General features: G+C 42.0%; 1 protein-coding gene across 1 annotated transcript in view; it reads right to left on the bottom strand.

Moving 5' to 3' along the window:
- Nucleotides 1–13,106, bottom strand: part of LOC117361388 (zinc finger protein 385B-like) — a 90,966-nt gene extending 77,860 nt beyond the window's left edge. The window contains exon 1 of the mRNA XM_033946635.1: nucleotides 12,931–13,106. Within this exon, the coding sequence (XP_033802526.1) occupies nucleotides 12,931–13,102 (172 nt within the window). The 5' untranslated portion in view covers nucleotides 13,103–13,106. The remainder of the gene's footprint in view (nucleotides 1–12,930) is intronic.
- Between the last annotated feature and the right edge of the window lie 12,081 nt (nucleotides 13,107–25,187).

Genomic DNA, 25,187 nt, shown 5'->3' with positions numbered 1-25,187 from the left:
CTACTTCTTGACTAATTTGAACAAATTTAGGGGCATCTGTGGCATCCAACATAATCCCTGCTGCGCCCAGCTCCTGCACCCGAATTACCCATTGTATTAGTGGTTCCCCAGGCTTCCGTGTAAAGCGTGCCATCATATCCATGACTTCCTGTTGAGTAACATCCTCCATAACATTATTTCTAGTCAGATTTTCTCCTGTCTGCAGATTTCCCTGTAATCTTTGTCTCCTCACAGGCTTTGCTTCTAAACTTTCTGCCTGTTCTCCTTCAACACATATATCCTCCTTACTGTTATTAGAATCCCAAATATCCCCATCCCGTTTGTTTGGATTCCAATCATCCGGCAGATGATAAATTAAGATTTTAACTTTTCTGTAACTCACTTTCCGCCTCCGTTTCTTGTATTTATATCGTGTATTTATAGCTGCCTTTTCTGTTACATTTTGATAGGTGTCTACCTTATCCATTAACAACTTATTCTGACATTGTAGCATTGTAATGGCATGCTGTTGATTACACATTTTCTTTTCCAGCTCTCCTAATTTCAATTGTAACTCATGTTTAGCTTCATGCAAATTCCTCCATGCTGACAAAATCATCCATCCTTGTCTAGAAATTCCTTCTTGCTCTTTTCCTTTTGAGATTTTCACCTTTTGTAAGGAGGCACATAATTCATGTGGATCCCCACTTCCAAAAGTACAGGATTCACATAATCCTGCTTCTACAGACCACTCAGTGGCCATTAATTTACCTATACAGTCATTCCAACCCGGAATGGAGGGATTGGGAGCCTGCTCCTCAACCCCTTGTTTTCTGCGTAGCTTTTCTGACCACATTGATCACCCCACTTCTGGTACCAATATGTTCCGCCACTTATTTCTGTCAGATGGGATGATCAGTGACACTCAGAAAAGCACACAGACAATATAAAAGCATAAACAATAACCCTTATTATATATATATTATATATATATATATGAATATAAGAATAAAATAGCTTCACCGTGATCCCAGGCAACTACCATCCTTCACAATTGGGAATCCCTGCAATTGTTAGGTGGGTGGACATAAGGACTGTCCCAAGGTTGCAACGTCTTGGATTCTAATGTTAGGGGCAAAGTCCCATTCTTATATAGGGGGAAAACTGCTGAGTTCATAGTTATACAGCTGATCCTGCAGTAACCAGCGTCCTTCACTACGATTCAGGCACACCCGGTCCTGTTCTTTTATTCTTTGTTTTGGCAACACCCAGGTCACTGAGGTCAGGATAGCAGATAAGCAGACTTGTTGCAGAAACCAGCTGTCTTCACTCGGACACCTGGTCAACCTGGTTTTACTGTACTTTTGTTCTCTGTTTTGGCAACACCCATGTCACTGAGGTCAGAAGGTCAGATAAGCAGACTTGAGGAGACATGTCATGTAGTATGCTGAGTTTCAGTTACCCCCTGGCCATAGGCATAACAGGTCCATATCAATGGTTCGAAGCCACGCCAAGTGTCTCATGGCCACCGAACAAGCAGCAGCTCTGGCCGAGAGTTCAAAGGTGTCGTAAGATGATTGCATCATCTGCAGGCGGAGTTGGGACAACGACGCCAGGACCTCCGAGTATTCGAAGCGAGCCTGAGAGTCCAGATAGGGCAAAAACTTTTGAAGAATGGAGAGAAAAAACTCAAAGTAGGTCGCAAAATGAAAGCTGTAATCCAGGACTCGAGAAGCCATCATCGAGTTCTGGTAGATGCGCCTGCCAAATCTGTCCATGGTTTTGCCCTCCTGGCCAGGAGGAGTGGAGGCATAGACCTGGGAGGGATGAGACTGCTTCAAGGAGGATTCAACTAACAGGGACTGGTGAGAGAGCTGCGCCCCATCGAAGCCCTTATGGTGCACCGTGCGGTACCTGGCATCCAACTTCCCTGGAACCGCGGGGATGGAGTATGGAGTCTCGAAGCATCTCATGAAAGTCTGGTCCAGAAGCTTATGTAGAGGCAGATAAAGAGACTCAGCAGGAGGTTGGGGAAGATGCATCGTCTCCAAATACTCCTTAGAAAACTTGGAACCTGAATCCAGGGTGTTATCCAGATCCACCGCCATCTGCCTCAGGAAGGACGAGAAGGACAACTGGTCAGTCAGGTCCGGGCCTCGAGAAGGGCTCGAAGAAGACAATGTGGCCTGGTCCGCTGAGGCCGAGGACCGGCAGGGAGAGAACGAACCCACGAAGTCCTTGAGTTCCGGCATAGGAGGAGAAGGCGAGTAATCCGGTGAAAACTCCCGAAAAGGCTGCTTACGACGAGTCGATGAATGCCTCGATCGACAACCGAAACTGTGTCGAGAAGCAGGCCTCGAGCGTCGAGGCGAGCGAAGCCCAGACGAGGCAGCTACCGAGTAGATGGGACTGGAGGCTGTGGATCAAAGCATTGGAGGCTGAGACGAAGCCCCCCAAGGCGCTCCCCAAAGCTCGAGGCTCGGCATCGAGGAGGAAGGCTCCGGTCCAGGCAAGTGAGATGCGCCATGCATCGAGGGTATCGGTTCCAAAGGTGGCATGGGCAAAGACTCTACTCCTTGCGAGGCATGCCCCGAAGCCAGACCAGACACTCGCCGAGACTCTGCTCCCAGCAGCGAGAGTGTACACCAAAGAGGCACCGGAGGTGGCTCGACCTCGCGGGAGGCTTCCGCGCGCCCAGGCTGGATCTGGGAGAGAAGCGTCGGCCCAATCTTAGTAAAGAGCTCGACAAATCGCTTCTCCATCATGGCATGGAACGAAGCTGGCAAAGAGGGATCCGCATCCGCAATGGGACCTCCAGCACAGACATCACTAACTCGGCCTCCAGGGGGCTTGGGCTTAGAAGCCTTGGGCACCTTGAGCACCACTGGAGGAATGGGAGGCTGCATTACCTGACCTGAGGAGACAGCGGAAGGCACCGCAGCAGGCGTCGGAGTCAAAGCCGGCACGAACGAGGCAGGCTTGAGCAGACTCGAGGCCGAAGATGTTGAAGCGGAAGTCGAAGGCGTGGCGCTCTGCGATAAGAGCAGCTCCGGGGACGCCTCCATGCTAAACAGCGACTCCCACAAAATGCAGCAACGCTTAAAAGCACGTGCTGTAAGTGTGGAGCAAGGCCGGCATGATTTCGGAAGATGTTGAGGCCCGAGACACTGAAGACAGCGTCGATGAGGGTCCGTCAACAAAATCGCACGCTGGCACTTGACACACTTTTTAAAACCGGTAACAAAGGACAGAAAAAGCTCCGCCGCAAGATCGAAGCCGCGGGGCCGCGGCCAAGCGGCCTGCCCGGTCAAACGATCGAAAGAAATTTTTTTTTTTTTTTTAAAACAAGAAAACGCAACTTGAGCCAACGATAATGAGGCAAAAAAAACTCAATACCACGGGCACGGAAGGCACAAGTGAAGGAACTTCGCGCAGAGAGTCAAAGACAGACTTCTCAGATCCGCGGAAGAGAAAGAACTGAGGAGATGCGCCCGGTGCATCGGGCAGAAAGGCACTCGCGCATGCGCGGTGTGGACAACTCGAAACTTCTAAAAGTTTCTACAAGCAAGTATGCTTGTGAGATGTCCTCATCGGGGCTCAGTTGGATGACGTCACCCACTAGTGAGAATACCTGCCTGCTTGTCCTGGGATAACGGTTACTTCAGATGGGCAGACTGGATGGGCCATTTGGCCTTTTCTGCCATCATGTTTCTATGCTTCCTCTGTGTTTGGGTAAAGACAGTGCTATGTGGTGCTGGATGTAGATCTTCTGGACTCAGGGGCAGCCTTTATGGCAAGCATATTGTTTGATTTCTTTCTCATTTATTTATGCTCATTGTTCTTGGGTGCGGTAGCTCATAAATAGCTGTAGCTTAGAAATTGGTCAGCTGATACTACCAGTAAAGCATGCCTTAGCATACTCTCCTTCCGTGGGTGTCTGCTCTTTGATGAGATTCTGGAGCAGATTGTTAAGGACCTGAAGTAAGCCAGGCATGCTGTCAGCAAACTACTCAACTGAACCTGGGATTTGTTAGCATGATTGAGAGGGCAATTGTGTTTTAAAACTACCTCTAAAATCTAAAAATTAAAGCTTCCTGGCTTAGCTTTGTAATTGACTCTCCTTGGATATCTAGTTTTGTAAAATCTGGCATTTACACTAGTAAGTGCCAACAGTAACAAGTGTAGATAGCAAAAAAAAAAAAAAAATCACTGCCAAAACCCCAAGTGTTCAAAACCCCAAGTGATGTTGTTGTTTTTCTAAGTTCTTTTGAAAAACTGTTCCTGCTGTATATGCTACAAACTACACATTTATTTCCCACATCCTTATAGACATTATTCCTTCTAAGCTGAGCGGAAGTATTCTACTTACAGTAATGCCAGTAGGGGGTGCTGTTTCACTATCACATTTTCAACAGTGAAGGACAAGCAAAGTCTGTGGAACCTGTCTGTCCCTAGTGCTTTAAAACATAATATTGAAGCATCACTCCCCACTTGGAGCAATGCAATTTCAGGACTCGTACTTAGCTTAGTGGAAATAGTGCATATAGGTATTTTATATAAGACTTGTTCAGCAAACCTTTTGTAAAATACAGGCAGTTCCTTGGTTAAGAGCGATTCCCGTTTTTTTTTTTTTAAACCATTCTTAACTTGAATTTGTATGTAACAGTACAAAGTCTATGAATACATTAAAGAAACAGTCCTCAAGACAAAGTACTGTAGTTTAAATCAAAAGAAGAAAGATAAGCAGTTTACACTTACTTTTTTTTTTCTTTATTGCTTTATTGAATTTTCAAATTATACACAAGATATCCTTGCTTAAGAAAAACAGCAGTAAAAAAATTACAGCATTACACTTCCCCCTCCCCATTCGTGGTTCCTGCACTCGCGGATTTTTTCTGGGGAAGGGAAAATAAAAAAAACAGTCTTCATGTAAAAAAAAATCCATCTTTTTTTCCTCCCTGCCGCCTTCCTGGCCTTACCTGGTGGTCTAGAGCAGTGGTTCCCAACCCTGTCCTGGAGGACCACCAGGCCAGTTGGGTTTTCAGGATAGCCTTAATGAATATGCATGGAGCAGATTTGCATGCCTGGCACCTCCATTATATGCAGATCTCTCTCATGCATATTCATTAGGGCTATCCTGAAAACCTGACTGGCCTGGTGGTCCTCCCGGACTTACCTGGTGGTCTAGAGGGCTTTCGGGGCAGGAGCGATCTTCCTACGCTCCTGCCCCGTGCAGATCGCCATGAGAAAATGGCTGCTGGGAGTTCCCGTAGTCTCTCGAGACTATGTCGGGAACTCCCTACAGCCATTTCCTGATGGCATCTGCACGAGGCAGGAGCGTAGGAAGATCGCTCCTGCCCCCAAAAGCCCTCTAGACCACCAGGTAAGGCCGGGAAGGCGGCAGGGAGGTGGGGGTGGGTTAGAGCCGGATAATCGCGGTTTTTCGACATTCGCGGTCCGGCTCTGCCCGTATCCCCTGCGAATGACGAGGGAGAAGTATAATTCAAATCGCAAAGGTAAACAATTAAGCTTTCTTAGACCACCATCTAATCTTTGGAAAGATCCTGAAAATTGTGAAGAGAAACAATAATAATAACAATTAATGGTAAAGAGGAATAGGCTTAGCAGAAAGTTCCTGTTAACAAATGTTCAATTAAACACTAAGGGCTCCATTTACTAAGGTGCGCTAGCGTTTTTAGCACACGCTAACCCCGCACTACACGAAAAATTCTAATGCAAGCTCTATGGAGGCGTTAGCGTGTAGCGCGTGCGGCAATGTCACTAAAACCGCACGCAGACCTTAGTAAAAGGAGCCCTAAAAGTAGGCAACTTCTCATATCAAGAAATGCTCGCAAGTGTTCAGGTCCAAAAAAACATATTTAACTCCAAGGTATTTTAATAAACATTTACAGGGATAGGCTGGTAAAAAGGTTGCACCCAGCGTCACTGTCTCTGATCTCATTGCCATAAAAAGTTTTCACCGTTCTTGCATCTGCCTTGCAACATCTGGGTAAATCCAGACTCTTTTCCCCAGAAATGGCATTTGGGAATTTCGAAAGTATAATCTCAAAAGTGCATTAGCGTCTTGCTCAAATACAAAGGAAATTAGTAAGGTAGCTCGCTCTGTGGTATCTGTTACGGAAGATTCAAGTATTTATGTAAGATTTAATGGATCCACAGCTTGTGCTCCTTCATCAGGAATGGCACCTATCTCCTTTTTTGAAGGAATATAATATATTTGATTAAGTGGAGGAATTAAATCAAGAGAATATTTCAAATTTTCAGTAAGGTATTTTTTAACATTTCTATAGGTGACATTCCAATTGATTTTGGAAAATTGAGGATACGCACATTTAATCTTCTGTTGTAATTTTCCAATTGTTCTATTTTTCTGTTTAGGTTAACTTTATCTTTAACCAGCTCTGAAGATAGAGTTTGTAAATCAACCACATTGGTCTTAACCAGATTAAGTTCCATATTGAAATGTTCTGTAGTTCCTTGGAGTTTTTCACCCAAGCTATTAACGGTACTTACAAGCATCGCAATTTCTTTTAAAGAGTTGGAAACTGTAGTGTTGATCTTCATGAGAGCTACCCATATGCTCTCTAATGACACCGCTGCCGGTTGTTCTAATTGAGGAGAAGTCTCCACGATTTCTCCTGCCTCCGGTTGTACTCTCACGGCTATAGCCCCTGCTGCCGGGGTCTCCCTCGAAGATAACATAATGTGAGACTCTTCCAGCTCAGTCACAGTGAACACCGGGTGCGGCGGTGGAACTGACATCAGAGGGGGGTGGGGAGAGTGAAACCTCCCGGTCCAAAGCTCCAGCCGGAGAACCACTAGACACTCCTTCGATGGTAGGGGAACTAACTTCAACAAACTCCAGCATGGAGCGTTGTAAAGGAGTAGAAGTTCGAGCCACAGGGGGGGGTCAGCTCGAACTATTCCTTTATGTTTGGAATGTGACAATCACCTCCAGCAAAAAAATATCACAAGACGAAACAAATTGCTCCTGCTACAGATCGACTTCAGAGACGCCGAATGTATGTTGCCGCCATCTTGGATCTCTCCCCGAAGCGGTTTACACTTACTTTTGTTTTTCATGCTACTGTTATCTCTCCACCACCACATCCAACATTTCTCCCTCTCATCTCTCTCTTCCCCATGCATCTGTATCTTAGGCCTCTCCCACCACCATGTCCAATATTTATTTCTCCCTCCCTATGCCCAATTTACCTCATTTCCACATGTGCACTGTCTCTCTTTCCTTCTCACTCAGGCTCTCATGCCCAACAATTCTCCCTTTCTATTCCCTCCCCCACCTCAGCATCTCTTTCCCTCCCTCTCTCCATTATTCCATCCTATCTTCCAAGTTCATGCACCCTCCCTCCTTTCTTCCCTCCTTCCATCTTTTGTCCGAAGTTTGTGCTCCCTCCCTTCCATGTCCCAACACGACCCTGCTTCTCCCTTCCTGTGCCAACATGCCCCTTCTTCCTCCTTTCTGTTCCAAACATGACCCTCCCTTCCGTGTCTCAATGCACCCCTTATCATCTTTCCCTTTGTTCTGCGTCCAAAATTCATGCTTCCCATAAGTGTTTACCTCTTCTGGCCAGCTCCCTCTTCACATCGCAGTTCTTTTTGCAAAGCCAGGGCCATGGTTCCTGCACACGGCTGACCCGGCAGCCTGACCCTTTGTGCCTCCCATGGGTGTTTAACTCCTCTGGATGGCTCTCTCCTCCTAGTGGCACTTTTCTTCATGAAGCCGCAGCTGCTGGTTCCTACACATGGCTCGCAGCTTACCTGGAAGCCTTCCCTCTGACATGAGGGGAGGCTTCCAGGTCAGCCGTGAGCCTCATGCTAAAACCAGGACTTTGCAAAGAAATTGTGATGGGAGGAGGGAGCCGGCCAGAGGAGGTATGGATTTGGGGTGCAGAATGGAAGGAAAGATGACGAGGAGCACGTTGGGACAGGGAAGGGAGGAGGAGGGGTAGGTTTAGACAGGAAGGGAGGAAGAAGAGGCGCTTTGACACAGGTAAGGAGAGGCAGGACCCTGGTTCGTAAGTACAAGTTTGGCATAAGTTGGGCATTCTTAAAGCGGGATCTGCCTGTACTTTAATACCCCCTTTATTTATAGACAACCTATCCAAGATTGGACTGAATATCAGCACATAACCAGCCATGTGCCAATTCTGCCCTTGGAACGCCCGCAAAATAGTCAGTTTGCAGTTCGGTGATAAGTTACTTTCAATGGCACTAACTGGTTGAGTGCCATTGAAAATTAGCATTTAGCTCTGAATAGGCAATTTAACTGGCCCCAATTTAATCAGCCCCAATTTAATCAGTGCTTATTTACAGCACTTAAGAGGAATGCTGGCATTTATAGATATATGTATGTACATGTAGGTGCAAACACATCATTTATGTCCTTATTCAGCATGTAAACATTAGTAACCATTTTAAAGAATTACCTCCTTTGAACATTTATTAAAGCTGAATGCCTACATTTATGCTCAAAATTTCACTTAACTCCTAAATTTAGAAGCCTCACGCAAACCCTTTGAAGATCGGTCTTTAAATACTCACACATAACGCCAAACTGAGCCTTTCTGACCCTGCTGTGTCAAACGGATAAAAGGTCATTAATGGCTGCTGTTTTGTTCCTCAGCAGCTAGACTGTGGCTAGCAGAAACGATTTAACAACTGGAGCTACGAACCCATCCTGGCTTTCTGCTCAATTAAGTCATACATCATTTTTACACACAAGCCAGAAAACTATAAATCATAAAAGACAGAATGAGAGCTAATTAATGGGTCAGCTAAGCAGATGATCTTGCATGGATGTGCAGCAGAAAGTAGTAATACTGTCAATCAGCCATGATCAAATATGCCCTTAAGTTGATGAATAGTTTAAATGGACCTTATTTCACAAATGAAAAATGAACAAACATTTTAAATATTAAAAAAGCTGAGATGGACTAAAATGCTAATGTACCATATGCTATATATGTGAAGGAAATACCGTGTTTCCCCAAAAATAAGACACTGTCTTATATTAATTTTGGGCCCAAAAAAGCACTAGATCTTATTTTTGGGGATGTCTTATTTTTTTCATGTACAATAATCATCTCTCCCTTCCTCTCCTCTACCCCAATTCTTCCTATTTTCTTTCTCTCCCCCAAATGTGTAGCATCTTTCCTCCCCTCTCACCCATCCCCTTGTGCAGTATTTTTCTATCCCTCCCTCCCATCTCCTGTGCAGCAGAACCCTTGCAGCTTCTATCCCTCAATGTAGCATCTTTCTATCTCCGCCGCGCCCCCCCTCCCCCGTCTAGATTGCTGCCGACTCTGCCGGTTTGTTATAAGGTGCATTTATTTTTGTTTCGCGGTTCAAATGGGAAGGAGAATGGATCGACGGGGGTGGGGGAGGGAGGTCGGCAGGGGGAGGGGGGAGCACTGTTGCTGCTGCTGGCAACTAGGGCTTATTTTCGAGGGCAGGTCTTAGTTTTGGGGAAACACAATATTTTATTCAAAAGCATGTGTATAACAGAGAATGAAAACTGCATAGTAAGTTTAAAGTAACAGAAAGTTGTTATACAGTTTTCTAATTTTTGAGTCCTGAGTTTTTCCCTGCCTTGACCATTATTATTTTGTTGTTGTCATTGAGCAGAGAACTCTGATTACTCTGTTAGTCCACTTGTGGAATAAGGCTCAAATAGGTTATAGATGACGCTTTTTTTCTTGGGCTAACAATGATCCTTCAAGAGCTATCCTTAGGAAAGTGAAGAAGCAATTCAGTTAACACTGGTTTTAAATTGTACAAACTCATTTAGGTTCTTGATTGTCTTCATATGTTATTACAGCTCAGTGAGAAGGGATGGTGGATAAGACAGAGGCAGTGGGAAAGTAACACTTTACAATTCAAATTGCCCTATATCTGAGAATGAGTGAGAAAGCAAAACTGCTTACCTGTAACAGTTGTTCTTTGAGGACATCAGGATAATCCTATCTCACGAGCTGCCTTCAAAACTGATCATTCTCTAACCTGCTGGTCAAATGTATGAGCCAATGTTGTGTGTGACTGTGTTTCCTGCCTAGCGGATAATAGCTAGTAAGGACTGGAGATAGGAATTTAAAATGAAAAGAAACATAAAGATTATTGACAATACTGTAGCTCAAGAAGTGAGTGCCTTGAGTTTTATTCCTGCGTAAATGGACCTCTTTCTTTTTTTGTTTGAGGGGATGGAGGGCAAGAAGGTGTGTCTGCATTATCCTGATGTCTACAGAGAACACTTGTTACAAGCAAGCAACTTTGCTTTTTCCACATTCACAGGATAATACAGAAACACTTGTAGAATAATTCAGTAAAGTATGCCTAAAGTTAGGCACTGGAATAATACATGCTACGTGCAAATTTTATCATGGCAGGTGTGCATACAACTGTCATTATAGAATATTATTGTAAGTTCATGTTTATGTGCCTAACTTTAGGTATCCTTATGAGTAGGTTAGGGTTATTGATATTTATCCAAAAAGAAGCCAGAAAGGAATTTTAATACAACAAAAAGCTGACTTCAATAGAAAACAGTCTATAGAGTGTGATCACTTAAATATATAAAATGCTCAGAGACATGAAACTCTGAAGGGAAGGCTGCTAAACCTCCCTAAAGAAAGAGTTCACCTTCCAGTCATTGCAACTTCATAAGTCCATGATCACACTCTAAGACGCTTAAGAACAATTTGTGTGAGTTTCAAAATTCTTATAGTTCTTCAACTGTATTGAGAGTGATATCTTCTCTTCTTTTAACAAAAAACAGCCATCACTGCGTTCATGAGATGTATAAATATTCACTTAGCTTTTGAGTTTGATTTGAGGGGTCCCAAAGTGGCCCCGTTTCGATCTCTGCGGTTGGAACTTTTCAGAACTAACACTAAAATTCAGCAGCGATGTGACTGAACATGACGAAGTTTAGAGAATTATTACAACTCACAGCACTAAGCTTTTAGAACACCTGAAATCGGCTCTCCTGAAACAGAGATCGAAACGGGGCCACGTTGGGACCCCTCAAATCAAACTCAAAAGCTAAGTGAATATTTATACATCTCATGAACGCAGTGATGGCTGTTTTTTGTTAAAAGAAGAGAAGATATCACTCTCAATACAGATGAAGAACTATAAGAATTTTGAAACTCACACAAATTGTTCTTAAGCGTCTTAGAGTGTGATCATGGACTTATGAAGTTGCAATGACTGGAAGGTGAACTCTTTCTTTAGAGAGGTTTAGCAGCCTTCCCTGCAGAGTTAATGTCTCTGAGCATTTTATATATTTAAGTGATCACACTCTATAGACTGTTTTCTATTGAAGTCAGCTTTTTGTTGCATTAACTTTAGGCATCAGCACAAATGCTGGCTTAGTGTTAGGTGCATAAATGATAGTATTCTATAACCTGTGTGTATAAGTGCCAGACCCGCCCATGAACCTCCCAGGTCCATGTTCCTCTTGGAATTGCATACTCTGGAATTTCAGCACACAAGGACAGTTATGTGTATAACTTCTAATTAGAGCCAATTAGTGCTGATCAACACCAATTATAGCCAACAATTGGTTGTTAAAGCCAAATAGCAGCTAACTAATTTATTAAGCTATGTGTGCAATTGATCTTATTCTATAAGTTGTGCATGCAAATTTGCACTCTAATTGAAAAGTTAGGCATGGAACTTTCTAGAATTAGTGGACTGGTGACTCCTTAGCTGACGGTTGCAGAAAAAAAAACCATATCCATGAAATCATTGCAACATGGTGATGACAAGATAAACTGGGCAGTGGAAAAAATAATCTAAGCATAAAGGGTTAAAAGGAGAGCTTGTCCCAGTCTTACATTGTTTCTAGACACAGTGTCAGTACATTAATGCTTAGTAAAGTAGCAGCTTCGCAAGGTCTAAAAAGGGGATGCTGCACAGACAAGATGCAGCAATTGATATCGCACATAAAGAGTGTGCTCCAATTCTGCCAGGAGCATCAAGTTGAGTTTAGTAATAGTAAAAAAGAAATACATTCCACACAACCCATGAGGATAGAGTGAACACAGTTCTGCTTGTCCTAGAGATTAGAGATGAAAGGAAATGAAAAACTGAGATTTTCTCTGATTCTTTGTGCAATTGAGGTTTTAAAAAAGTCATTTTCTACCATCAAGTGTGTATAAGGTAGTCTCTGCTGGTTGGAAATGAGGCTTTGTTAAAAAAAAAATAAAAAAAATGCAGGGTGAACAATGTCTTGATTCTGATGGAAAGATGAAACAACCTTGGGTAAAAATGTAGGGTGAGTTTGTAAGACCACTTTTGTAGGGAAAAAAATGTTTTTTTAAGTAGGATAAAGCACCAAAGCTTGGTTTTATTAATGCAACGTGCTAGGGTAACAAGAAAGATAATTTTCTAGAGGAGGACTTGTAATGATGCAGAAAGATGGGGCTCAAATAGAAGCAGAAGTAACTGGATTAGAGTTGAATTGAAATCCCAGGAAGGAGTTGGAGATTGTGTGGTTTGAAGATACATCAATACTTTAAGGAAAAAACTTTTCCCTCTTAGAACAGTTCTCAATTCCTAGGTTTTATGGCATTCAAACTTGAAATAAAGCAGTTCAAAAAGAAAACAAAAACTTTCTCCAACAAACAAACTGAGAAAACACCAGCCATAATCCTTTATACAATCACAGATAAAGAGCCCTGCCCCCCACCTGGGGTCTAGCATTGGACCTCAGCAAATGCTGTGAGCCCAGGTAGCAATAGGAAAAAAAAAAACTCTTGCAAAATAAGTCACAGGCTGTAGCATAAGTCCCAATAACTGTTCACACAAAAATAGACCAAAGAAGCATTCAAACAGTTCAGAGGATAGCTTTAGAAAATGCTCACAGCAAAAACACACAGTTTTCCATTTAGTGAGCCTTGCAGGCAATACCTATTTCCATAGCTTCTTGTTCTGGAAACACCTGGTCCAAAATCTCCATTTCTTCCACCTGAGGTAAGGCCTCAGCTTCCTGGTCTGAAGCAAAATCATCCACTTCCATGGTTTCCAGATTATTCAGTTGCTCTGGTCTGGCTGGCTGCTGAGCACTGGAGAGAGGACCCATTCCCTTCTTTGTCCTCTCTAATTCTGGAGAGAAAGCTGCTGGCTTTTCAGTGTGAGAGCCAAACCCTGCTCTCAGTGTGCCTGGGCTGTTCTGAGGCTCTCTTGGGCTCCCCCTGTGGATGTTGTGGTAACTGCAGGGTTTTCTTACAGGAGTATCCTGTCTAAACCTAATATTCACAGGCTTAGGAGCAAACCTAGCAGAGCTGGGCTGAGTAACCATGTCCTCAGCTTCTGAATAATCAGATAGAAGCTCATCCTCAGCGGATTCCTTCCTAGTGTACCCAGGGAACCTAGGCTGCTGGGCTCTGCAGGGCTTGGGAACAGCTTTCCTAGCCCTGTCTCTGCCTCTCCTGGGGTTTCTAGCTGGGAACACGTCAGGCACAGAGTCTGACTGGTCACTATATATATATACTAAACCTTCCATTTGGGGGGATAAAGAGGACTCCAGGTTGATTTTAATCTCAAAATATCTTTAATAATGCATAACTCAAGGAAAGCATATGAAAAAAATAAACTAAACTTCATTTCCAACAGGGTCATTTGGAATTTATACTTCATGTTCAAGAATTTGGAAATGGGCTGTATAGAATACTATTATCACTTATCATTTCTATAGTGCTGCTAGGCGTACGCAGCATTGTACATTAAACATGTAAGAGACAATCCCTATTCAATAGTGCTTACAATCTAATTAAAACAGACAAACAGGACAAATAGAGGGATTTTGCCCTGTTTTAGATTATAAACCCCGGAGGACTGAATAAATAAGAACAGTCACTGGCCCCATTGGAGTGTCAATGGCCTTCAGAATGGCTTCAAAGTCTCTTTTATTCATAGCTGTAGTTTCAGCCCAAGTGCAAGATCTTTTAAAATGTTTTGTTTGAATTTAGTATAATTAACTTCTTCCATGGTCATATCCTGTTTAGGTATATTGGGTTCAGTCCAGGGTGGATTGGCTAATGGAGATGGACACTGATAAGGATTCTCAGAAAAAAAAAGTTGCTCTTGTTCATCTTCTGAAGATTGGACTTCATCTGAAAGGACAAGTGAATGTTGCCAACCAGTATAGGTTGGACAAGGGATGAGTAGCATGGAGGACAGACCACTGGGACTCCGTAGTATGGGGAAGTTGGATCAGAATATAAAAGAAGAAGCATGCGAAAGGGACGGCTGTAATAAAGGTTGCTGTTGTTGAAACAGTTGAAGAAGGAGAGAAGTCGTATCATGTGTTGTTTGAGAAAAATTAGTAGTTTGTGTAATTTGCCCTGAAGCAGTTAAATCTAAGCTTGAAAAGCAGATGCAGGCTGTTGGGCAACTAAAAGACTGGCTCTCCTGAAGGTGTTTGAATTTACCGGTCTTTTTAAAGATTTTTAGGAGATATCTGTAGAGTCAACACGATCTGGGGGGTGAGAGGAGATGGAGTGGAATGGCGGAAACGTTTAGTGCTGCCGCTTATATTGTATTGTTTAGGAGTATTTGCTCAGTCACTGAAGCCTTCAGCAGCACCTGCAAAGCAGTGCATGGTGAGTGGGAGTGCTAAACAGCTTCACTTTGCCGTTCATCGTGTGAAGATTCCCTACCTACTTTTGAAGTTTAGGTATGTGCTATGTCTTGTGAGACTCCTTTAATTGCATCAGAGATTTTGCCTTAGTGGAGGAATGTCACTGGTGCTCTGACATATTGGCAACGGTAAGGGGCAAAGACAAAAAAGAAAATCCAAGGACAAAGAAAAGGACTGCAGACAGGTGTACAAGACGCAGGCAAAATTTATTATGAACAAATAAACTGTTGGTCGGCAAAAGATGTCAGTAAGGCTGTGCATAAGTCTCCTACATTCTCCTGCAATTCCAATCCTTCAAAGTCCACCAGTCTGTGGTCTATTATTTATAGCATACAGTTCAGCTGTGTTTTTTGTGGCATTTGTTAGCCGTTTCCACAATATCATCAGCGTATTTTTTGCGTTTATTTGTTGCCACCTTTTTATGGAACCCCTGAGGAAGACAGTGTTGATCGAAACATGGACCATGTCAGGTCCCATATTGCTATAAGTGGTTTATTTGTACGCAACAATTTGTTTATTTGTTCATAATAAATTTTGCCTGCATCTTGTACAACTGTCTGCAGTCCTTTTCTTTGTCTTTGGTAGTGGTAAGGAGCCCACAGGGTCAGTAGCAACTAAAGTGCTTTCAGAAGCTAAGCCTGTCAGTGTGTAATATACCTTTTGGATTAACACATATTTGGTTTTCATGATTAAAAAAAAAGAAATTCTTTCAGTTTTTAACTTTCCCAAGAGAGGGCAATGTCCACTGCACAGGGCAGAAAAGAAAGAACTGAAGGGTACACTGACATTGGCAAGGCGGGAAGCACAGCCATGCACAAGATTTAGGGCTCCTTTTATCAAGCCACGGTAGGGATTTGAGTTAAACCGCCGGCCACGCTAGCCGCTACCGCCTCCTCTTGAGCAGGCGGTAGTTTTTGGCCAGCGCGGAGGTTGGCGCGTGATGAAACGTTGCGTGCGTTAACCCCGCTAGCGTGGCTTGATAAAAGGAGCCCTTAGTCAAACATTTGACCAGCAAACTAGAAAAGGCAGTTCTGAACAGGCAGCCTGCAAGACAGAATTACCAAGTGTGTCTGTATTATCTTATGTAAGTCACGCAAGAAAAAAAAAAAAACACAAAGAGCCTCAATGAATCAGGAACTAGTCTTTATTGACCCAACATGAGCCATGTTTGGACGCCTGTATCAGGGATCGGTCAAATTCCTAAAATGTCTAAAAAAATACAGGGCGCAGTATGCCTAGGAACTAATCAGCGATGTACACGTTGGAGTACTAAATTTGTAAACAAATCTTGGTATTCCATCAAAAATGGTGGTAAACTGAATGGGTATTATTTTATGGACACGAGAAAGCTAATATGTCTGAGTCCTTTTGTGTCAGCTTCAAAGTGTTTGATTATTCTAATTTCAAACATTTCTCATTCCATGCATGCTCCTATAAAGTTTCCTTTAAGCACCGTTATTTTAAGGTCATTAAGAGAGTGATTTGAACTAATGGAGGAGATCCTCAAGCCTTTAGTGAAAAAGACAAATAGCTTCCTACAAGGTACTACAGATATCCTGAACAAATTAAAGAGCTCTTCCTTGTCACAATGGTTGTAGAATTACTGTAGTACCACATCCCCTTTGCAAGCATCATAGAAGCATGTTACAAATTCCTACAGATAACTTCTTCGAGTTATGAATGCACAGCAGAAACTGTTAAAAAAAAACAACAACAACTGAATTCTTCCTAACTCACAACAATTTCAGCTTCAAACCCTTCAATGCAATCCACCCAATAACTCCATGAAAAGTATAAACTTTTCAGACACTGCAGTCTCAATCTACAATGGTCACTTACAAATATCAGTATTCAGGAAACCAACTGACAGATGCATCTACCTTCATAGATCCAATTACCATCCTCCACACATAAAAAATATCCATTATATAAAGTCAAGCTATAAGATACCATTGCATTTTCTATAACCCACAAGACAGGAATAAAGTACTAACACAATTCTTTAAACAAAGGGGCTCTCAACACAAAATCATCTTCAAGAAAACTGCATCCTCTCTCAAAACACCTAGGGAAAACCTTCAACAGTACCAGGAAAGATAACCATTGAACTACAAAACTAAAGATTCTTAAACCCCTATTTGTGGAGGAAGAATTACCAGAAAAAAATATTTACTTCCCCCCATTTCTAACTTTCCTCCTACCACCTAGCCTGAAATACAAATCTATATGGAGTGAACATCAAACAGAATCCCAAATAGAAAAAATTACACAAAACCTCACAAGAGACCACAATGCAAGTTATGTCAGCAAGTTATCACAGGACATAGGAAAGACATTCCAATGTAAAAGGCTCACAATCAGGTTTTCCTATGAATTTAGGGGTGGATTCTGTAAACAGCACCTAAATCAGCACCATCTACAAAAATGGATGCTGGCCATATGTCAATCACACTTTGGTGCCATTAACAGAATCATGGATAAAGGCAGCTAAGAAAATACATAGATGCCTGCAATGTAGGCCAGTATCTTAAGGTTTTTTTTTAGGGAATCACACCTAATGGTGCCTAAGGGGTCCTTTTATCAAGCCGCGGTAGGGGTGTAACACGTGTAATACTGCGTGTTAAACCGCCTGCCGTTCTAGCCGCTAACACCTGCATTGAGTAGGCATTAGTTTTTTAACTGGCCGCGGGGGTTAGCGCGTGATGAAATGTCTGACGCGCTAACCCCGCTAGCGAGGCTTGATAAAAGGACACCTAAGTCCCACTCCACCCCTAATCATGCCCAATTAGTCAGAGGCACCATTGGGTATCCTTCTGTAGATGTGTTACCGGCACTTACACTGTAAATGCCTCCCGGTGCCTACTTTTTTTAATGAGTTTTTAATCGGTTTTAAATGATGCGGTCAATTGCCATGCTGATTAAAGCCAATTAAAACAATTAAATTAGGCAGCGATAGAGTGCCTACTACCACCTAACTTATGGCGCTGTTTATAGAATATGGCCTGTAGTACATATGATCCATGACCAAAAAAAAAAAATGCCAGGAGGAATGCCACATCGGAGAGACAAACCAAAAATTAAGGAACATGTATCAATTTTTTTTTCTTACACCTCAACTTTGTCCCTTCTTTTTGTTTTTTCTATCATGTCTTTCTCTCTAAATGCCATCTGTTTTTTTCTCTTTTGAAATCTACTGTCTTCCATTTTTCTCTCTCTCCATAAGCTCTCTTGTCACCCCTATTACCTCCCTTTACAATTTTCTTCTCATTGTCTCTTCCTTCCGTTTTTTATCTCACTAAGTCTTTCTCCACAGCCTTCTCTTTTTCTCTCTGCTTTCATTCACCTAATCTTTATTTGTGTCACTCTCGTTCTTCTTCATTCTCTTCAACAGCCTTTTTTCTTACCATAACTTTTCACAATCCTTTAACTTTCTGTCTTTTTCTCTTCGCACAACTCACTCTTGCCCATTTTCCCCTCTTCTTTCCCACAGCACTGAGGTCAAAATTCTTATGCCTTTCACTGGTTATACTTCTACTATCCAGGACATTTATTACTGCTCTTCCCCTTTTATAACCACCAGAAGAGACAGAAAATCCCAAGCAATTGTCCCCTTTTCCTGGAAATCTTTTATGGGTCAGGTGAAAAGAACCCTGCCTTGAAGGCTCTTTCCCTTTAATACCATCTGCATCCAACTTTCAAGGTAGTGCTCTCTTAACAATAAAAGATGTTGCAAAGTATGTACTGCTTTGCCAACTCACTCTATCTCTCTCCACCCCATTCTGCTTTCTCTCACTCCACCAATTCCTTTCTGTCCCTTCTCTCCACAGGCCTGCACTCTCTTAGTAATGACATTACCTGATGATAACAGAGATCCTTAAACCCTACTGGTGGAAGTAGGAAGTATTGTTGTCCTGCCATCTCCTAATTTTCTTTGGAAACCACCATTTGACCAATAGCAGGACACTTAATCACACATTATTGACTGCTGCTTCAAGATCAGTCTCACATTTGTGCTCCATGATCCTGGCTCCTACCATAAGACCTGTCCCTGTGGCAGCAATACATGATGTCATGAAACATCACTTCTTTCTGCTGAAGACATGCCTTCCAAAGCTGGTACAGTCTGGGCTCCCCATCAACTGTCATACACTGCTCAATGGAGCCTGCAATACATCCTGCTTTGTTGGCAAGGCCTGGGCTCATTAGACATGGCACTCAGATGCATTAGCAGCATGGAGCTCCAGCACCACTGCCAAATTCTCCCAGTATAGCCTACTCTTCAACTAACAGACTGCATATAGTCTGAACACTAATTGAGGTAATTCTATAACATGACATGAGCAGTTTGTTTATTGGTTTTATTTTTAAAGATGCTTTTAATCTTTAATTATGTTCAGTTTATTTTAGCTTTTCCTCAGTTTTCACTTTCCCCTCCCTAATGTTCTTTCCATTCATGTTCTCTTCTTTTTTCTAAAAGATTGAATTGTAGTTCTGCCCTTTCTTACCCTATGTATCCATTAGTCTGTAAGTCCGTCAGTCTAACCCAGTGGTCTCAAACTCAAACCCTTTGCAGGGCCACATTTTGGATTTGTCGGTACTCGGAGGGCCGCAGAAAAAAATAGTTAATGTCTTATTAAAGAAATGACAATTTTGCATGAGGTAAAACTCTTTATAGTTTATAAATCTTTCCTTTTGGCTAAGTCTTAATAATAATATTGTAATTTATAGCTAAAGAAACATATGATCAAGAAACTTTTATTTTACTTTTATGATTATGATAAACATACCGAGGGCCTCAAAATAGTACCTGGTGGGCCGCATGTGGCCCCCGGGCCGCAAGTTTGAGACCACTGGTCTAACCTATTATTTTAAAAATTAAATGGTATATTTATCGCATGCCTATACTTTTTATTAAAGTTGTATTTCAGTCAGTAAATTAAATAAGCGATTCATCAAACCAAAATAAAACTTGAAACTTTTGTATTTATATTGTGTATAAACTTTACAATAAATAAATACTGAAAAATGTTTATACATATGCACCTAAGCATTATTCTGTAAATGCATTCATATTTTGCATATCGTGTATTTTTACGGTGGGCATACATGGAGTGGAGCTCATCCTTATGCATGTACCTTATAGAATACTTTAATATGCGCACATATCTCTGGCATTTAGGCATAAGCATTACACCAATTTTATAACCGATGTAAGTGCCCACATTTAACTTCAAGGTGTTTATATACCCATTTAGGCTAATATACAAGAAGGCACTTATCTTTCTTTATAGCATAAACTCCTGGTGCCTTATTATAGAATCACTCTTTATGTGACATCCACCCATGCTTGTGACCTCAACAAATATCAGACAAACAAGCTGATTTTTATGTAAAGTAGAAGGATGGATTAGCATGTTTACAAAAAATTTAAGAAACCCAGTTTTTAAATGTTAAATTTAAAGGAATATGCTGAGTTAGACATGTCATTGTAATAAAAAAAAATGCTCACCAAATGATGCAGGTCAAGTTTGCCTGATGTGTTGGTATGAATGATTGGAGTTGGCAATGGTTTTGGATGGCACAATTCTGAAAGCTTAGTGTATCTCTGCAAATAGCAGCTCAGGTTCTCCCTAATGTGTTCTTAATGCACCAATTAAAATGTTGTTTATAGAAGATGATGTCAGCTCTAACTCATACACAAGAAAAATCACAGTTCTTTGGAGAATTTATAGGGGCTTTGTTAAAAGCATGTGCTGAGTTAATGCGCACCATACTGGAAATTAATTTTTGAGATGAGTGGAGCGGTGCTGAAATCTCACTGCATGCTCTGCTGAAGAAGGAAAAGTGCAGTAAATTTTGTACAGGATAATAAACATGATTCAGTAGCATTTTAAAACTTAAACTAACACCTTTTATTGTTTGCTTTTACCATGGGAGACTAAAGTCCTTTACTTCTTTTTAGAAAAGGGATAATGAAAAGATTTTCCACTCAATGCTTTTAACAAAACTGTAATATTTGAAAATTCAGTCTACCTAACTCAGTGGTCTCAAACACACGGCCCGGAGGCCACATGCGGCCCAATAGGTACTATTTTGAGGCCCTCTGTATGTTTATCATAATCACAAAAGTAAAATAAAACTGTTTCTTGATCATATATATGTCTCTTTAGCTATAAATTACAATATTATTATTACGACTTAGCCAAAAAGAAAGATTTATAAACTATAAAGAGTTTTACTTCATGCAAAATTGTCATTTCTTTAATAAGACATTAACTATTTTTTCTGAGGCCCTCCAAGTATCTACAAATCCAAAATGTGGCCCTGCAAAGGGTCTGAGTTTGAGACCACTGCTGTAGATGAAAAGAGTGTTATTTTATTTTGCAAAGTGCCAATCTGCAAAATTGAAATGTTGTGTTTTGACATTTTTGGATCACTGATTGAACCATGTCAATGAAAAGTGTGGAATTTTCAAGTATGGAACTCTGAGTCATCGTGAAGTTCCTATTCCTGCAGAATAAAACTCCAAAGGAAATCCACAAAGGTATAAGACAAACATTGAGTGACAAATGCCCATCATACTTCACAGTGAAGAAGTGATGTGCAAACTTTCAGCAAGGAGATTTCAAGACCGAAGATGCAACAAGGTCTGGGAGGTCTCAAACGGTGTCAACTCCTGAAACTGTTGTCCATGTCCATGTACATGACCTGATTTTGACAGATCAGCGAATACTGGCTAAAACAATTGCTGAGACACTACAGGTATCAAGTGAACTTGTTGGGTGTATAATTTACAAGCAACTGGGTATGCAGAAGCTGTCAGCCAAGCTGTCAGAAACAATGTTGAGTGGACACTTCCAAGTTGATTTTGCAGCATTTTCACTGAGCTGGTCCTAACTTTTTGAAATGACTAGTTTCTGTTAATGAAACATGGTTACACCACTATGATAAACAACAGTCCATGCAATAATTAACAAGAGTCCATGCAATGGCGGCACTCAGGTTCTCCAAGGCAAAGGAAATTCAAGACTCAAAGATCAGCAGTGACCACAGTGTTTTAGGATCAGGAAGGCGTTGTAATGATTTTCTTCCAAGGGGCCAAACATTTAATGCAGAATACTACTGCAACTTGATGTGCTGATTAAAAGAGGCATTGAAAGAAAAAAGGAGAGGGAAGCTGCAGAAAGGAGTTCTCTTTTTGCAAGAAAATGCACCTGCTCACAAGGCTGGCAAAAAGATGGATGTTTTGACACAGTTGGGGTTTCAATGCTTAGGCCATCCATCCTACATACCAAATCTTGCTCCATCTGACTATTTTCTGTTTCCAAACTTTACAAAGAGTTTGAAAGAGTGACAATTTTGGGGTGATTCAAAGATGATGCAGCAGTAGAGCAATATTTCAGTGACCAGACATCAGAGTATTTTTTGGAAGGATTACAGAAACTTCAGACACGATATGCCAAATGTGTTGAACTTAGGGGTGAATATGTGGAATAACTTGCCACTAAAAATTAACTCCGAACTACCACATCACATCAAACTACCTTCTCCTCCACAACGACTCCATTACAATGAATTCAACTACCCCTATTTATTTAATGCATTTTCTATCCCATTCTCCCCAGTGAGCTCAGTTATACCCTAAACCAGGGGTGCCCAAATGGTTGATCACAATCAACCAGTAGATCACAAAGGTAACGTGAATTGATCGCGTTGCCTTTGCAATCTTGTTCTTCCTGCCTCCCCGAGCCAGGCCAGGCACATACAAGCGTCAGACCCACAAGCCTTCACCTCCAACGTCAATTCTGACTTCAGAGAGGAAGTTCTGGGCCAGCCAATCACTGCCTGGCTGGGCTGGAACTTCCTCTCCGATGTCAGAATTGACGTCGGAGGTGAAGGCTTGTGGGTCCGGCGCCTGTACACACAAGGCCTGGCTTGGGCAAGCAGGGAGAAATCGATATGGTGGCTTTGGGGGGAGGCAGGGAGAGAGAAAGAATCGTGGAAGTGAAGAAATCATCGCAATGGTTGGGGGAGGGGCAGGGGGAGAGAAATAAAGACAGGCAGGCAGGGGGAGAGAGAAAGAAAGACAGAAATAAAGAGGGGGCTGGGGGAGAGAGAAAGAAAGACAGGCAAGCAGGGGGAGAGAGAAATACAGAAATAAAGAGGGGGGCAGGGGAGAGAGAAAGAAAGAGAAACAGAAAGAAAAGGGGAGGGGGGCAGAAAGAAAGAAATATTGGATTTACAGAAGATGGAAGTGCAACCAGAGACTCGTGAAATCACCAGACAAAAAGGTAGGAAAATTATTTTATTTTAAATTTAGTGATCAAAATGTGTCCGTTTTGAGAATTTATATCTGCTGTCTATATTTTGCACTATTACTAAACCGCAATAGTGTTTTTTAGCGCAGGGAGCCTATGAGCATTGGGAGCTGCGAGGGGCATTCAACGCAGCTCCCTGCACTAAAAACCGCTATTGTGGTTTAGTAAAAGAGGAGGGGGTATTTGTCTATTTTTGTATGTTACTGAAGTAACAGTGCATATTTTAAAGTCATCTGCCTTGACCTCTGGAAAAAAAAAACCCAAATACAAATGATAATTAACATTTTCTCTGCGTACAGTGTGTTTTGTATGTTCTTAAAATTTTATTGTTGGTAAATCTTTTTTTTTTTTTAATATCATTTTGACTTGGCCATTTTAAAAGTAGCTCGCAAGCCAAAAAAGTGTGGGCACCCCTGCCCTTAACCATCCCCTACACTACCCTCACTCTCAAAACTACTACCTACGTACCTCCATCACCACCACCCCTCAAAAACTACCTCAACTACAGCCCCTCAACACTATTTTCACTTAGAGAATTATACGGGGACAAATTTGTTCTCATCCCCATGGGATCTATCTCCATTCCAGTCCTGTCTCCATGAGTTCTGTCCCTGTTCCATCCCTGCAAGCTCTGTCCTCATCTGCACAAGCCTTGAATATTTTAAGTGTTCTAGGCTTGTGCAGATGAACACAGAGTTTGCAGGGATGGGACAGGGGCAGGGGCAGGGACAGGACTTGCATGGACGGGACAGGGATGGAGATAGATCCCGCTGGGACGGGGGCAAATTTGTCCCTGTGTCATTCTCTATTTCCACTCTCAGTTGCCCCTTAATATGCCTCCTCTGTCAAGGACAGACACAGAGACAATACAGCTACACAAATATGCACATGAATGTGGAGGGGTTGGAAGGAATTCCATGACTTATGATCTACATACTTTTCCTACTTGTTCTTGTAGTCATAGATTTTACTACTTTTCTCTCTCACACCTCATACTTACCCCATACATCTTCTACATGTAGGCAAACACTTTTACATATATGTAGCTCTCATCTACTTAGACACATTGCACATATCCACGGGATTATGCAATCTGAAAGCATGGGGGTAGATAGATTTAAAGCTACTGCATTGCTGATCTGGATCACAAGCTTTATTTATGCTGCTTACTTAGCTGACACTATGACATATAATTATTTCTACCCAGCAAAACTATTGCACATCTATGCAACTTGCATATTTTCTTCATACTACCAACCAAACATGAGGAAGTATTATAGTCTGATTAAGACAGAGTTCATTGTAGTCATGATCATCTGGATAAAGATTCTGGTAGCCAGAAGTGGAAGAAAATATGCCCTTATCTCCTGAATTCTATATAAGGTGCTATGAATTGCGCATGCAAATTTGGGCTTGTGTCCAATTTAATTGAATAATGAGCCAACTAGAATTGATGGTCTCTAACAATTAAAAATTGGTCTCTTAACAATTAAAATTTAGGTGTGTAAATTTAAGCTCCAGAATCCACATGTAAATTTTACTCGCAGCTCCATAAAGGGGGCACAGCCAGGGGAAGTGATGGACAGATCAGGGGCAATCCTTCAATTTATGTGCATTGTTTTAGAATAACGGGGATCCATATCTAATTTATTGCCCCCCCCCCCCCCACACACACACACACACACTTTTACAAAGCTGCATGCAATGTACGATTACTGTGGGCTGCCATGGTAATCGGCTTTGTAAAAGGGGTCCTTAGGAGCAAGAATTTACAAGTGTAAATGCTTGTGCATAAAAATAGTCACGGGTCACAGCATAAGCACTATTCCATGAACAGCACCTAACTTTGGGCTAGATTCACTAAGCAAACCGATCATATACCAATCGGTTTGCGAGCCCTTTGTGACCCGATTTCACTAACCTGTTTTGCGATCCGATTCCGATCCGCGCATGCAAATGAGGGGAACTGCATGCAAAGTAGGCAGGGCCACGATTCACTAAACAAATTTGCTGATTCGACTGTGCTGGCCGATCAACCCAAAAAAGCGACTGCTGAGGACCAGTCGCTGAAGCCCCTTCTGACCCATTTCAGGTGCCTGAATTTTTACTTAGGTGCCACTAGCCATGATTTTGTAAATGGCACCTAAATGTGACTGACAGATGATTTAGGCACCATTTATAGAATCAGTCCCTAAGTTCTATTTTAT

The sequence above is a fragment of the Geotrypetes seraphini genome, chromosome 5, assembly GCF_902459505.1.
Source record: "Geotrypetes seraphini chromosome 5, aGeoSer1.1, whole genome shotgun sequence".
NCBI classification, from domain to species: Eukaryota; Metazoa; Chordata; class Amphibia; order Gymnophiona; family Dermophiidae; genus Geotrypetes; species Geotrypetes seraphini.
This window is presented reverse-complemented; position numbering and strand designations above follow the sequence as displayed.